This window comes from Nomascus leucogenys, chromosome 17 (genome assembly GCF_006542625.1).
Source record: "Nomascus leucogenys isolate Asia chromosome 17, Asia_NLE_v1, whole genome shotgun sequence".
Lineage (NCBI taxonomy): Eukaryota > Metazoa > Chordata > Mammalia > Primates > Hylobatidae > Nomascus > Nomascus leucogenys.
The window spans coordinates 87,590,330-87,607,173 of NC_044397.1; the positions used below are offsets into that span (position 1 = coordinate 87,590,330).

The following is a 16,844-nucleotide window of genomic DNA, read 5'->3' on the forward strand; positions in this document are numbered from 1 at the left end:
ATGATTAAGTTCCAGGTAAGTTAAGGGTTTCTTTCACTTTAAATATACTGTTCATTCTGAGGAACCAGACACTTCTGTTTTCTGAAAGGAGGTCAGCATTTTTTGAGCGACTACTGTGTATTAGGTACTTTATCTGCTCATAATGACTTTGTGAGGCAGGTGATGTGACTCCCTTTATAGAAGTGAAGAAACAAACTCACAGATTTCAAGACGTCTACTTTGGTGCTACTCTAAGTGTGGTTCACGTACCAGTACCAGTCCATGAACTCCTTGTCACTGCCCCAGGAGGGAAAAAGAATCAAGAGTAAATTCAGAAACTTTTATAGCAATTTGGTGTTGCCGCAGCATCCGAGTGCATGGGCAGCATATACATGACCATACTCTAAATGTCGCTGGTCTACTTCCATAAGCAGCAAGATTTGAATGGGTATGTATTGGTCAGAGTTCAACCAGCAAGGCAGACCTAGTAGGAGATATATTTTAAAAGATTTATTGTAAGGAATTGACTTATATGATTATGGGGGCTAACTAGGCAAGTCCAAAATCCACAGGGCAGCCCCTCAGGAAGGGTGGGCCGGAACTCTTGGACACAGACTGAAGCTACTGTCTGTGGGTGGAATTTCTCCCCCTCCCAGGGAAGCCTCAGCTCTGCTCATAAGACCTTTCAGTTTATTGAATCAGACATACTCAGATTAGTTAGAATAATCTCCCTTGAAGTCAACTGATTATGGACTTTAATCACATCTACAAATTATCTTCATAGCAATACCTAGATTAGTGTTTGATTCAATAACTGAGGACTGTAGCTTAGCCAAGTTGACACATTAGAAAGGCCATCACAGTGTAGCAGAAGGATTTTCTTTTAATCATGAAAAAAATTAATGATGAAAATACACAAAAGACAGCAAAGGGTATTATGATCCTCCATTTGCAGTACCCATCATGCAGTTTCAACAATTAACTTTTTGCCAAAGAGATTTGCTTAATCTCTTTTTCAGTTTTTTTCTTTCCCAAAGTATTTGAAAGAGGCATGTTATTTCACACGGTATTGGTTTTTCTCTGAGCATATCACTTTCGTAGAGTACCTTATTATATATGCAACTAAAATGAATGAGCTCACACTTTTATCCTTCTGCCTGGAAACCATCTTGCCCAAGTCCAAGATTCATTAGGTACATATTCTATCTTCTAAATTACAGTAACAGTTTTCCAAATGTTCACCACTACATCACCCAGGTCACCATTTTTCCAGCCTCCTGTAACAGTGCCCTCAATGGTTATGGCCTGGACCTAAAGCCAATGCCATGAATATTTGGTAGCACTCTGCTGGTTTTGGTTAGCTTGGGTGTGTCCTCATAGTGAAGACAGAGGGGCAAGAGAGCAAGTGGACCCGTGAGATTTCTCAAGGCCCAGGCTTAGAACTGGCACATTATCCCTTCTGCTTCATTTTGGTAGCCAGAGCAAGTTACATTGCCAAGTCAAAACTAAAGGGGTAAGGAAACACACTCTGGTCCTTTAGTGGGATTGGTGAGCATGGAAGAGGATATTTCTAAACAGTAATCTAATTTACCACACTCCCTATGTATTTTAGTATATATTTCCTTAAAAATGGACTAATGAGATAATCAATAATTATTTGGTATTATCTAATACCCAGATAATAATCAAACTTCCCTGATGATCTCAAAAAAATTTTAACAGTTGGTTTGTTCAAATGGGATCTTAACAATGTCTATACTATCATATAGTTGGTTGTTATATCTCATAATCTCTTTTAATCTAGAGAAATCTGCCCCTCTACTTTATTCTCTCCTGCTATTGACTTGTTGTAGAAACCAAGTTTGGTGTCCTGTGTTCTTTCCTACATTTGGAATGCATTTGTTTGCTTCCTTTTGGTGTCTTTCAATATGTTAGTCTATCCACAGTATTTCTTGTAAGTGGAAGCACCAGATGCTTGAATAAATTCAGGTTCAAGGTTTTACAAGAATTCTTCAGAAATGGTTTTACAAGAATACTTCATAAAGGAAAAGATTTAAAGATTTTTTGCATGTATTTATTGGCTTATAAATTTTGGTTTCTTAATATTTGGGGGCTGTCCTTATACCTGCATCCTATGGCAGTCACTGCCTAGGATTCCTACAAGGGATCCATCCAGCTACAAGGGTGGTGGGGAAATGAGTGTTTTGTTTTTCCAGGCTCTACAGTTGAGGCAGAGAAGGGAGAATGGGGAGTAGGCTGGGTGAACCGCTATTCCTAACCCCTTCTCCCTACATTGGAACACCCCAAGTGGGCTTCAGGATATCTGTATTTCCTGAATGATTAACTCCAATTCAATTTTGTTGCCTCCCACAGAAGAAGGCATACAGTAGTGCTACTGAGAGAGTGGTGCTATTAGGACAACAGTGCTGACTGCCCTAGATTTTGTTTTTAATCATTGTCAGATTTTGGTAATTGGACAATTGTTAGTAACGTATTCTTTGTGCAGTCCTTTGTAACTGCTTACAACTTTCGTTTGAAAGCTCTCCTTTATTTAGAGATGCAGAGTCTATTGAGAGAACATATTTGGAAATACTTAACTCTGAGCAGTGTGATATATGCAGCAATAGAAATATTTCATGTAAAAATTGGTTTCTTGATTAGGAGATGGTTATTAATATCAGATTATTCCCCGCATCCTTTTATTTTAAGAAATTTCAATTTATCGAGAAAATGAAAGAATAACATAATGTGTAATCTTCACCTAGATTCACCAATTGTTAACAATCACCCACAAACATATGTATAATATATGTATATACACACACATCTCTATATTTTATTTTGATGACGCAGTTGGGATAAATTGCAGGCATCATTATAATTCATCCCTAAATATGTCAGCTTATATCTCCTAAGAATAAGAGCATTTTCCTACATTTCCACATTACTGCTAACATACTCAAGAAAATTTCACATTGATACCATTATTTTTTAATACTTGGTGGATATCCAAATGTTCTAAATTATCCTAATAATCTCCCTCTTCCCTTTTCTGTTTTTTTGAATCTAGGAGCCAATGCTTTAAGTTACCCTGTCTTCTTACTTTCTTTTAACATGATAAAAATAGATTAATCTGCCATGAAAAAGTGAAAATACCAGACCTTGCTGTGTGATGGGAAATGAACTCATGAAGCACTACTGGACTTGTGTATCAGCACAACACCTTAGTATAGATTTATCTGCGCCTATGTCCTGGGCCATATTTTATAATTTGATTAATATTGTCCTTTGGGAATCCCTGATTCAATAGGATTAGTGCCCTTATGAAAAGAGACTCAACAGAGCTTGCTCTCATTCTCTCTCTGCCATTTAAGGACACAGTGAGAGGACAGCTGTCTACAAGCCAAGAGAAGAAACCTGAATGAAACCTATCTTGGTGGTACTTCATCTTAGACTTTCCAATCTCCAGAACTGTGAGAAATAAGTTTTTGTTTGTTTGTTTAATCTAACCCAGACTATGGTATTTTATTAAGGCAGCCCAAACAGACTAACACCTGTCATTTGTGTAGGATGCGGCATGTGGTTGATGTTTTAGGAAAGGGTGACATTCAAGGATGTGGCTGCAGTCTTCACCAAGGAAGAGCTGGCACTATTAGATAAAGCCCAGATAAACCTGTACCAAGATGTGATGCTGGAAAACTTCAGGAACCTCATCTCAGTGAGTGAGTAACTGAGCATCAGACCACTGGACCTGTTTCCTCAAATCATCATTTCAAACCAGATAGAATATTCCAGTCAGATCACAAAGAGAACGTTGACCACTGGAGAGAAAACTCCTAAGAGCTGCATGCACAAGTTAGGACCCTGCAGTTAATGAACTTTTACAGATCAGTGTGAGGATGTGGCTTCTTGTGATGGGTTGGTGAGGGAGCTCTCCTCAAATCTTGCACCCCTAGCCCGTGGGCATTCAATGCAGGTAGTAAGCCCTCCCTCCCCTCCTCACATATTTAGGCTCTCATTCTTTCCTCATATTTCTCAGAATCAGACTGACAAAATTCACACACCACCAAAGACCTTGATCTATTGGTTGCTTCTGGGGAAAAGTCAATGTTTATCCAATGTTTTGGATAAACCAGTGTTAATGGAATCATGGGAGAACTTTGGTTTGGTTGGAACTTACAATAGTCAACACTTAACGGGTATATAGTAAGTGTAATCTAAGTGTTGGCTTATCTGATTACTTTTTTATAAATATCTAACCTCATTTTCATTTCTCAGAGGTTCATATACAGTTAGGTATTATCTAAGTTTAGTTTATGAGATAGAAATATGGTTTGGCTATGTCCCTATTCAAGTCTCATCTTGAACTGTAGCTCCCATACTTCCCATAGGTTGTGGGAGGGGCCTGGTAGGAGGTAACTGAATCATGCAGGGGGGTCTTTCTCGTGCTGTTCTCATGAGAGTGAATAAGTCTCATGAGATCTGATGGTTTTATAAATGGCTGTTCTCCTGCACAAGATTTCTCTTTGCCTGCCACCATGTGAGACGTCCCTTTGCTCTTCCTTTGCCTTCAACCATGTTTGTGAGGCCTCCGCAGCCATATGGAACTGTAAGTCAATTAAACCTCTTTCATTTATAAATTACCCAGTCTCACGTATGTCTTTATTAGCAACGTGAGAACAGACTAATACAGATGGTTGCTGTTATTATCCACCTTTTATGGATGTATTAGTCCATTTTCACAGTGCCGATAAAGACATAGCCGAGACTGGGCAATTTAGAAAAGATAGAGGTTTAATGGACTTACAGTTCCACGTGGCTGAGGATGCCTCACAATCATAGTGGAGGTGAAAGGCAGGTCTCACATGGTGGCAGACAAGAGAAGAGAGCTTATGCAGAGAAACTCGCCTTTTTAAAACCATCAGATCTCATGAGACTCATTCACTATCATCAGAACAACACAGGAAAGACCCGCCCCCATAATTCAGTCACCTCCCACTGGGTTCCACCCATGACACATGGGAATTGCGGGAGTTAGAATTCAAGATGAGATTTGGGTGGAGACACAGCCAAACCATATCATTCCACCCCGGCCCCTCCCAAATCTCATGTCTGTGGGGAGCCAAATTCACATTCCCACGCATTGGCAAAGCCTGCAGACAGGGAAGTAGGTGGCATGGCAAAGACCTGACCACTGAAGATCCTGTTATGGGTAGCTTCCTGTTCTTACCAGATCAGTGAAGCGCTGTGAATGGCTTTTCATAGTTAATGGTTAGCACAGGACAGACTGTGGAGGCCGCATCAATTGAAGACAAAAACAATTATTGTGTGGACTTTTGACCCCTGGCATGTATAAAAGCACTGAATAAACCAGAGCTTGGGTCGCTTCCCTATCAGGGGACCGTCCCTCCTAATCCCGCTTCTCTGTGTCTTTCTTTCATCATTCTCCTCACTACTTCTCGGTGCATCCCTGAATAACCCCTGCAGCCGGACCGCTAGAGGTGGCACCCGAACAGGGACCTGAGAAATACTGTGAGAAGAACGCCCAGTTCTGGTAAGTTCTGCAGAAGTTGTGAGTATAAACAGTTGTGGGCGCATAGTCATACATTAGGAGTAAAAATGGGACATTCTGGTTCTAAGGAACGAGCTCTTTACATTCAAGTGTTGCAATCTATGATGCATGCCTGTGGGGCTTCTATAAAAACTAAGCAGTTAGAAAAATTCTTGGAGACAGTACAAGAGGCATGTCCTTGGTTCCCTGAGGAAGGCACTATTAACATGGATACCTGGTCAAAGGTGGGGGAAGGCCTGCGGAAGCATTATACTCTGCATGGCCCTGATGGAATTCCTGTAGATACCTTTGGGCTTTTTAACCTGGTCCAGGAGTGCCTTGTGCCTTGCCCTGAGGCTTACAAGCCCCTTGGGACTACAACCAGTGGGGAACCTTCTGCCCCTATCATGTCTGAGGAAAAGTTGGTTGTTTGTCATCAACCGTCTCCAAGAGATGAGAAATTGTCTTGTGAGGAGACTGAAAAATTACTATTGCCTACTTCTCCTGCTTCACCTCTGCTTTCACCAGGGGAAGATGAAGAGGCCCTGGTACGTGCTTTTGCAGCTAACTTTATTAAAAAGCCCCCTGGGGCTCCTAATGCTTGCTTGCCTCCCTTAAAATTGAGCACCTTGCCTGCAACTGTTATATCTCCCCTTGAAGGGGCTCTTCATCAAGCTCGTATGTTGGGGGAGACTCTTGAGGGTTTTCATGCTTTCCCCGTCAGGCTTAACCCACAGACAAATCAGCAATATCATAAGCCTCTGCCTTTTAAGACTTTAAAGGACCTTAAGGCTGCTGTAGTTCAATATGGAACTACAGCACCCTTTACTTTAGCCATGGTGGAAACTTTGGCAGAGGATGCTTTACCTCCTAATGATTGGAAGGGCATAGCAAAAGCCTGCCTAGAGCTTCAAGTTATGGCTTCCACCTCTCAAGCTGTGGTCACTGTATCTAAAGGTCAGCGTGTGGCCCAACTTCTACTTCTACCCTATGTTTCTCAAATAGGGCAAACAGCTTCCTCTACTGCGTGTGGCAGTCGCGGTTTTGGTTCCTCTGATGTCTACTGGCTGCAGGCTGTTGATGCCGAGAGACCTACCCTGCAACTTCAAATAGAAGGAAAGACTTTTTCAGGCTTAATTGATACTGGAGCAGATGTTTCTGTATTCAGTTTACAATTTTGGCCCACTTCATGGCCTCTTACTGCCTCTATAACTCATTTACAAGGTATTGGAATGTCTCAAAACCCCCAGCAAAGTGCACAAATATTAACTTGGACTGATCAAGAAGGTCACCAGGGAAAATTTCAACCCTATGTGTTACCCCACTTACCTTGTAATTTATGGGGACGTGATGTGTTACAACAAATGGGCGTTTATTTGTTTAGTCCAAACCCCATTGTGTCCCAACAGTTGCTCCAGCAGGGACTGCTCCCCAACCAAGGATTAGGAAAACATAACACTGGCATTCTTGCTCCAGTACAAGTTACACCAAAAAATGATCGACATGGTTTGGGTTTTCCCCAAGGCCACTGATCCTAGCTGCCCCCTTAACTGCAGATGCTATTCAGTGGAAATCTAATGAACCTGTTTGGGTAGATCAGTGGCCTTTAACTCAGGAGAAATTATTGGCAGCCACTCAATTAATTCAGGAGCAGCTCCTTGCTGGTCATATTGAACCATCTACTAGCCCTTGGAATACACCAATATTTGTTATTAAAAAGAAATCCGGAAAATGGAGGTTACTATGGGATTTGCGGGCCGTAAATGCCACTATGTTACCCATGGGGGCATTGCAACCTGGCATTCCCTCTGCTACGGCTATACCAAAAAATTGGCCAGCTTTTGTCATAGATCTTAAGGACTGCTTCTTTACAATTCCTCTCCATTCAAGTGATAAAGTTCAATTTGCTTTTAGCCTACCCTCTATTAATTTTCAACAGCCAATGGCTAGGTATCAGTGGAAGGTCTTGCCTCAAGGCATGGCTAATAGCCCTACTTTATGTCAAAAATATGTGGCCATGGCTTTACAATCTTTTAGGGCTCAGTTTCCTCACATTTATTGCTTACATTACATAGATGACATTCTAATTGCAGGAGAGGTTTTCGCAGAATTGCGACAGGCCTTATTATTTTTACAGCAGCATTTGCCTATCTTTGGTCTGCAAATAGCAGAGGAAAAAATCCAGCAAACCTTCCCTCTTATTTATCTTGGTCAAAAGATTGCAGAAACTACTGTTTCTCCTCAAAAGGTACAATTTAACCTCTCCAAATTGCAAACACTCAATGATTTTCAAAAATTGCTTGGAGACATAAACTGGGTTCGACCTTTTCTGTCCCTTACTACTGCTGACTTATTACCCTTGTTCAATATTCTAAGAGGAAGCAGTGATCCCACTTCTCCCCAAACTCTTACTCCAGAAGCAAAACTAGCCTTACAACTTGTAGAGTCTGCAATTCAGCAAGCTCATGTTTCTCGCATAGATTACACTCAACCTCTGCTTCTGTTAATTCTTACCCCTCACTTATATCCCACAGTGGTGTTTTGGCAACACTCCCCTTTTGAGTGGTTACATCTGCCCTCCACCCGTCACAAGACTATCCAGCCTTATGCAGAATTAGTGAGTCAACTTATCATGGCCAGCCGTAACAGATCTCATCAGATATATGGAAAAGACCCTGATATCCTCACTGTTCCCTTTACTCAACAGCAAATTGTTTCTCTTTATCAATTCAACCTTCCTTGGCAAATAGCACTTAGCAATTTTACTGGACAATTGTCAACTCATTACCCTAAACATAAATTGTTAACCTTTTTTCAGCGTACTTCACTTGTTCTTCCTCTTCATCATTGTCATCAACCATTAGCCCATGCTCACCTTTTGTTCACTGATGGTTCAAAAACAGGTGTTGCAGCCGTCATCGCTGACAACCGTCCTTTTCGGTTTCCCACTACTTATTCTTCTCCGCAGCGAGTTGAACTTTTTGCCGTGTGCCAAGCCTTACAAATGTTCCCCTCTGAGCCCACTAACATCTATACTGACAGTGAGTGGGTTTTTTGCAGTAGCACTCATATCGAATCTGCTACTATTTCTTCCTTGCTTGATGATGAACTTTACCAGTTACTTTCACTTCTACAATCATGTTGTCGACAGCGTACCGCTGCCTATTTTGTAGGACATATCCGGAGTCATTCTCTGTTGCCTGGACCGTTGTCTGACGGAAATGCAGCTGCTGATAAACTTTGTTTTCTCACGGAAAATGCTGCCCAGCGAGCAGCTAATTCCCATGCCATACATCATCAAAATGCTCAGTTTACGATTGCAGTTCAAAATCACTCGTGAAGCTGCTCGTGCTATTGTAAAGCATTGCTCCACCTGCCCTCAACTGCAACCTGTTCCCCATTATGGAGTTAATCCTCGAGGCTTGCAGCCCCTACATTTGTGGCAGATGGATGTTACTCACTACCCTCCTTTTGGTAAATCTAGTTACATCCATGTTTGTGTAGATACCTTTTCAGGTTTTCTTTTAGCCTCCGCACGCTCTGGGGAGGCTGTTAAAGATGTTAAAGCTCACTTACTCTATTGTTTTCAAACTTTGGGAATTCCCCGGCAACTCAAGACAGATAATGCACCAGCTTATGTTGCTAAAGCTTTTCACTCTTTCCTTGCACAATTTCATATTTCACATTGCACTGGCATCCCTTATAACCCACAGGGTCAGGGTATTGTTGAACGTGCACACTCCACCATTAAACATCAGCTTGAAAAAATTAAAAAGGGGGAACTTTACCCCCGCACACCTGCGAATTATTTGCATCATGCTTTATATGTGTTGAATTTTTTGCGCCTGGATGCCGCAGGACGCTCTGCTGCTGAGCGGTTTTGGCATCCGGAGGCATCTACAAAAGCTCTTGTGAGGTGGAAGGACCCACTGACTGGACAATGGCATGGACCTGACCCTGTGCTAATATGGGGACGAGGGAGTGTTTGTGTTTTTCCTGAAGGGTCTGATGGCGGACCTCGGTGGATTCCGGAAAGGCTCGTCCGGCATGCGGAACGGATTTCTGGTGAGCCGGATGAGAAACCTCAGTCTGCACACTCCCCCGAGCAGCCCTCCGGGAGTTCATCACGGAGCTCTTTGCCGTCGTCAGCGCCCTCGCCGTCTTGCCTTGGAAACACGTAACTCTCCCTTTCCAACTTGGGGTCAAATAAAGCGTCTTGCCGTTACCGCACAAGATATGCTTACTACTGAAGGCAAGCCCTTCACTCCTGAAAATTTGTTCCTGGCCATGCTGGCTCTCTTGAGCTTCCAGGTATTGCCCACTGAAGGGAAAATTTACTGGGCTTATGTGCCTGAACCCCCTCTTTTGCGTCCTGTTACGTGGAATGACGCTAATGTGCCTGTATATACCAATAACACAGACTTATTTGGGGGCTTAGATGGAGACTTCATTATCCCTGTTTCCACCATATATAATTATACAGGATCCACTGCTACACTGCCTATTTGCCTTTCCTTTACTCCAATGGCTGGCTGCCTTACTCTTGGGCATGAAATTCGACGTGTGGCAGGATATCTGCCTACGGCGTTACATACTATTGTGCAGTGGCAGCTCTCATTCTGGGGATTTTCCACTGAGGCGGTCGCCCCAAACAGCCAACATCCGCCTCATGTCCTTCCCCCATGCCCTGTTGTCAGGCTTGGACAACATGTTATCTCCAAATATCCTGTATGGCAGTTGTGCCTATCTACCTGGAACTCAACATCAAATTCCTCATTATGACATTAATCTTACTGACTGGTCTCGCCCATATGCTTACCTTCCTCCCATTTCTGGGACGCGTAATGTCGCTACTGGAGATTGGACGATGCCTATTATTACCACTCAGAAGGGACGAGTACAAGAACACATTTGGCAAGCCGCCGCTGCTTTAGGAGTGGTAGAATTCCTCTATCCAGAACAGACCACTCACAAGCGAGTTCGAACTGGGTTGCGTGCCTGTGTGCGTGCCCCCTATGTGTTCCTTTCTGGACCTTTTAATATTACTGTACAAGTCCACATGGGCAAGTTGGTGTCCCCACATTTAGCTCATAGCATTCCCCATCAAGGTGAAAAGGAATACATTATTCATTGCCTGCATTGTAACCTTACCAACTGTGTTACTAGAGACAATTTCAACTTAACTTTGGCTATTTTACAGCAGCCTCCTTTTGTGATGCTGCCTGTTCATCTTAATGAGACCTGGTATACTGATCCTGGTTTTGCTGCATTACAAATAGTTGTTGAGTCTCTCACCCGAACCAAACGATTTTTAGGACTTTTCATTGCAGGAATAGTAGCACTTGTTACTGCTGTAGCTACTGCAGCAACTGCAGCTGTGGCTATCACAAAATCTATTCAAACTGCTCACTTTGTAAACGATCTTGCAAAAAATACTAGTACTGCTTTAGGAACTCAAGAACGAATTGATTTAAAAATCAATGCAAAATTGAATGCATTAGAAGAGGCTGTTGAATTTCTAGGCATGAGGATAGAGGCCTTATCTACTAGACTCCCCCTAAAATGTCATGCTGACTATGAATGGATTTGTATAACAGCTCATGAGTACAATCAATCTCAATGGAGCTGGGAAGAAGTGCAGGCACACCTTCATGGAGTGTGGTCAGCTAACAACTTCTCTTTAGATGTTGCCTCGCTACATAATGAAATACAAAAGATGCAACAAGCACATTTAGATATCGTGAATCCAAAGGATGTTGCTGATAGCATTTTGTCTATTCTCCATAAGTTATCCCCTACATCTCATTTGTCTGCTATAATTATCAGTCTAGCCACCCTTGCAGGTATTGTTTTATTAATTCTTTGTGTTTTCCCAGTCTGTCTCCGAGGAGCCTTCTCTGCCATCACCCAGCTCCGGATAAATCATCAACGGCTTCTTTTAGAAAGAAAAGGGGGAACTGTGGGGAGCCAAATTCACATTCCCATGCATTGGCAAAGCCTGCAGACAGGGAAGTAGGTGGCATGGCAAAGACCTGACCACTGAAGATCCTGTTATGGGTAGCTTCCTGTTCTTACCAGATCAGTGAAGCACTGTGAATGGCTTTTCATAGTTAATGGTTAGCACAGGACAGACTGCGGAGGCCGCATCAATTGAAGACAAAAACAATTATTGTGTGGACTTTTGACCCCTGGCATGTATAAAAGCACTGAATAAACCAGAGCTTGGGTCGCTTCCCTATCAGGGGACCGTCCCTCCTAATCCCGCTTCTCTGTGTCTTTCTTTCATCATTCTCCTCACTACTTCTCGGTGCATCCCTGAATAACCCCTGCGGCCAGACAGCTAGACATGTCCTCACATCAAAACGAATCATGCCTCCCAACAGTCCCCCAAAGTTTTAACTCATTTCAGCATTAACTCAAAAGTCCACAGTCCAGTGTCTCATCTGAGACAAGCCAAATCTCTTCTACCTATGAGACTGTAACATCAAAAGCAAGGTAGTTACTTCCTAGCCACAGTGCAGGTACAGGCATTGTTTAAATACAGCTGTTCCAAATGGGAGAAATTGGCCAAAACAAAGGGGCTACAGGCCCCATGCAAGTCTGAAATCCAGCAGGGCAGTCAAATCTTAAAGCTCAAAAATGATTTCCTTTGACTCCATGTCTTGCATCCTGGTCACACTGATGCAAGAGGTGGGTTTCCATGGTCTTGGGCAGCTCCACCCCTGTGGTTCTGCAGAGTATAGCCTCCCTTCTGGCTGCTTTCATGGGCTGGTGTTGAGTATTTGTGGCTTTTCCAGGCACACGGTACAAGCTGTCAGTGGATCTAGCATTCTGGGGTCTGAAGGACAGTGGCCCTCTTCTCACAGCTCTACTAGGCAGTTCCCTGGTAGGCACTCTGTGTGGGGGCTCTGACATGTGGGAATTATGGGACATGACACATGGGAATTATGGGAGTTACAATTCAAGAAGAGATTTGGGTAGGGACACAGCCAAACCATATCAATGGATGAAACAACTGAGTCACATAATTAATAACTTGCCCACAATCACACAGCTTATAAGAAGAACTAGGATTTGAACCCTCCTAATCTGGTCCTAAGTCCTGTGTTTTTAATAAATAACCTCGTGAAACCAAAGCGTAAACTGTAGACACAGGACCTTTTGCATAAGTCTGCATATCCCTGCAGTTGTTTCTCAAACTGCAGGATAAAACCCTCTTGGTGAGTCCTGAAATCAAATTACTATGTCATAACTAGCAATTTTTAAAAAGCAAAATAGATTAATAGAACAGAAAACAAAAGAATTCATCAAAGTACACTGCACATAGTATGTAACTATCAGCTGAGCAAGTTTTAGTAAGCAGTCTGTGTTGATGTTTCTGCCTATTCCTACTGAGTCACAATGCTGATTTTACTGTGGGTTACAATCAAAACAATTGGGAAACCATTGCTTAAACCCTATTCAGGGCAGCTCATGGTCTCCCTTTCCCTGATACTATCTTATAAACTAAAGTCACTTTCAATAAAACAACCCAGAAAGGACCTTGAACCAGAAGCAGTATCCAGTGGGACTTGACCTTGATAATCATGCCATTTTGAAACCCATCTTAGGGTCCCAAGAATATGATCATCCTCTTCTGCCTCAGCCCCCTGTTTGTTACATACCATAGTCTTGCTTCCCTGGGTGCCAGGCCATTGACAGTGCCACAGTATCTGTTCCCCATTCTCATAGTCATGGCTGTCTGAGATTCTGAGATAACTTAAAAGAGCAGAACTTCAGGAAATGGATTGTAGGGTCTGAGTGGTCTCTATCTTTTCATGAAGACAAAGAATCTTGGGGAAAATAAAAAGGATGTCTCTTAAAGCTTGTCTCAGAGGTTTACACATGCATCCCCGCACAACACCAGGACCATATTTCACAGTGTTTATCCCCATTTCAATCCCCATTGCCTTTTTATCCCCATCCCCTTTAGGCTCACCACGTACAGTTGTGCAGGTTGTACACAAACATTTGTGATAGTCCTCCATATGACAGTGATGTGAAGGAAGAGAAGTTATCAGGAGATAGGACTTGTTGCTTGTTTCTGAAACCTCTTGTGACCCTTTGTGTCCCTTACTCTCCCCAACATATAAAAAACACTCCATCAATATGTATTATTTATATACACACATACACTACATAAAATGGGAGCCTTTCCCATACCTTTTGTAGCAAGATTATTAAAGGCTTTTTATCGACTACTCTTATAGCAGGGAGGTGAATTTCTTCCTTCAAAAATTTTTCCTCAGATTGCCTTTTTTTCTTTTTTGAGAAGTGGGGGTGGAAAGGTCTTGATCTGTCACCCAGGCCGGAATGCAGTGGCACAATCTTGGCTCACTGCAGCCTCTGTCTCCCAGGATTAAGCAATCCTCCAACCTCAGATTTCCAGTGGCTGGGATCATAGGCAAAACTGAGCCAGTTTTTAATTTTTTTGTAGAGATGGGATCTCATCATATTGCCCAGCCTGGTCTTGATCTCCTGGGCTTGAGTGATCCCCCCACCTCAGCCTCTCAAAGTGTTGCTATTACAGGCATGAGCCACTGCACCTGGCCAAGATTTCTCTTAATTTCCCTACAACACTTGATTTCCAATTGGCAGCTCACTGGTTAGAATTACTGTGGCTCTAATTGTTTCACATGTCAATAGAAGGCAGGGACAACTTCCCACCCCATCATATTTCGTTTTCTCAAAACCTCTGGACAGATGATTGACTTGTTCTCTTAGCCAAGTTCTCTTTCTTCTCATAAGAGATGGGATTAAAAACAACATTTTGAATCTTCAGGCAAAGGGGTTAAGTTACCTTTCACAAGAAGTGCTTCATTGCTGGCAGATTTGGAAACAAAGGATCCGGGATTTAACTGGGAGTCAGGATTACATCATGAACCTTCAAGAAGAGCGTTCCCCACATTTAGAAATGTTTCCCTCTGTGAAGAGTGGGCAGGCATGTCTCTTCAGATTTCTGAAAATGAAAACTATGTAGTAAATGCCATTATCAAAAATCAGGATATCACAGCATAGCAAGGCCTGACACAGGTTCTTACCCCAGAATTGTGGAGGAAAGCCAACATAATGACCGAGCCCCAGAACTCTCAGGGAAGATATAAGGGAATTTACATGGAAGAGAAATTGTACAGATGTGCTTGGCATGACAGCCTCGACTGGACCTCACGTGATCATCATGAGTCCCAAGAATGTAAAGGAGACATCCCAACTGCAGGAAAAACTTTAGTATGAAATCGACAGTTGAACAACATAATGTGGCCCATGTATTACCACAGCCTTTCACATGTAATAACTGTGGGGTAGCCTTTGCAGATGATAAAGATCCTCGTGTCCATCACAGCACTCACCTAGGAGAAAAATCTTATAAATGTGACCCATATAGAAAGAAATTTAGTCAGAGCCAAGATCTTATCGTTCATTGTAAAACCCACTCTGGCGAGACTCCCTATGAATTCCACGAATGGCCTATGGGCTGCAAACAGAGCTCAGACCTTCCCAGATATCAGAAAGTCCCCTCAGGAGACAAACCCTACAAATGTAAAGAATGTGGCAAGGGCTTCAGGTGCAACTCCTTCCTTCACAACCATCACGGAGTCCACACAGGGGAGATGCCCTACAAATGCAATGCATGTGGGAAAGGGTTTGGATTTAGGTCACTTCTTTGTATTCATCAGGGAGTACACGCAGGGAAAAAGCCCTATAAAAGTGAATAGTGTGGGAAGGGCTTTGATCGGAGCTCGAAATTTCTTGTCCATCAGAGAGTCCACGCTGGAGAGAAGCACTACAAATGCAGTGAGTGTGGCAAGTGCTTTAGTTCAAGCTCCGTTCTTCAAGTCCACTGGAGGTTTCACATGGGAGAAACCTTATAGGTGTGGTGAGTGTAGAAAGGGCTTCAGCCAAAGTACACACCTTCACATTCACCAGAGAGTCCACACAGGGGAGAAACCATACAAATGCAATGTGTGTGGAAAGGATTTTGCGTATAGCTGTGTTCTTCACACTCATCAGAGTTCACACTCGAGAAAAACCATATAAATGCGAAGTGTGTGGAAAGTGCTTTAGTTACAGTTCATATTTTCACTTACATCAAAGAGATCACACCAGACAGAGACCATATAAATGTGATGAGTGTGGTAAAGGCTTCAGTCGGAATTCAGATCTTCATGTTCATCTCAGAGTCCACACAGGACAGAGGCCCTGTAAGTGTAAGGCATGTGGTAAGGGCTTCAGTCGTAATTCGTACCTCCTTGCCCATCAGAGAGTGCATGTAGATGAGACACAGTACACACATTGTGAGCGTGGCAAGGACCTTCTGACTCATCAAAGACTACATGAGCAGAGAGAAACATTATAAACGTAGTAAGTCAGGGTTCAATTAGGAAAACAGAAGCCACACTGTATTCCAGATGATAGAGGCTAACTCAGCCTTTGGGAGGGCTGGGGGAGCAAAAGACAGGGAAGCCGCCATCGATGATGTCAGCATGACAGGCAGGGGTTCGCACTGGCACAGGCGCCAGCAGCCACATTGGCAGGCAGGCAGGAGGGTCCCCCTGCACAGCTGAGGGGTGATGATTGCCTGGGTGGTGATGTTGGCCATTAGATGCGCCTCTTCTGCTGGCAAGTGTGTGGCAGTAGCAAGTAGAAGGACAAGCCTGTATTTGATGCTGGAATGCAGAAGGGACTCTTCTGTGGCTAGGTGTGGGACCCTGAGCAGGAATGTGGAGAAATGGGCAGGTAAATGCATCACGTTGGCCAGGAGATTTGCAAGGACTTACAGCTGAATGATGATAATGAAGAGTGACTGTGAGGCCCTGGGAGTCTCTGAGTGTAAAGGAATATAGGTGTGGGGCCCCCGGGGAATATGTGGGAGCCATTGCTGTGTAGATGGAGGTAGTTGGGGAATAATCTGGTGAGCTCTGTGAATCTCTAGGGTTCTCCTGAATGCTGAGGGGTGACTCTTGCAGAAAACTGAGGATGCCTGGAGAATAGCTGGGAGACACAGATGAGGCCCTAAGGAATGGTGGTATAGAGGTGACAGAGATAAGGGAGGAGCACAGTGAGATCTATGAGTTTCTGGGTGACTCCTGTGTGTTTGGGGCTTACCCAAGGAGAAAGCTGGGGATGGCTGGAGAGGAGCTGGGAGACACAGGAAAGTCCCTGAGGGTTGCAGGTGAAGAGATGGGAGACATGATAGAAGAGCGCCCTGAGATTTTTGTCTATAGGTGATACTTGGGTTTGGGGAGCTGAATGTTGCAGTAAACTGGGGATTATG

General features: G+C 43.2%; 1 protein-coding gene across 1 annotated transcript; it reads left to right on the forward strand.

Annotated features, from left to right (window-relative positions):
* Positions 1–15,926, forward strand: ZNF285 (zinc finger protein 285). The gene is given in 7 exon segments (XM_012496750.2): positions 1–15; positions 3,575–3,701; positions 14,299–14,481; positions 14,484–14,768; positions 14,771–15,428; positions 15,430–15,576; positions 15,578–15,926. Coding segments are annotated over 7 exon segments (1,764 nt in total).
* Positions 15,927–16,844: the final 918 nt, after the last annotated feature.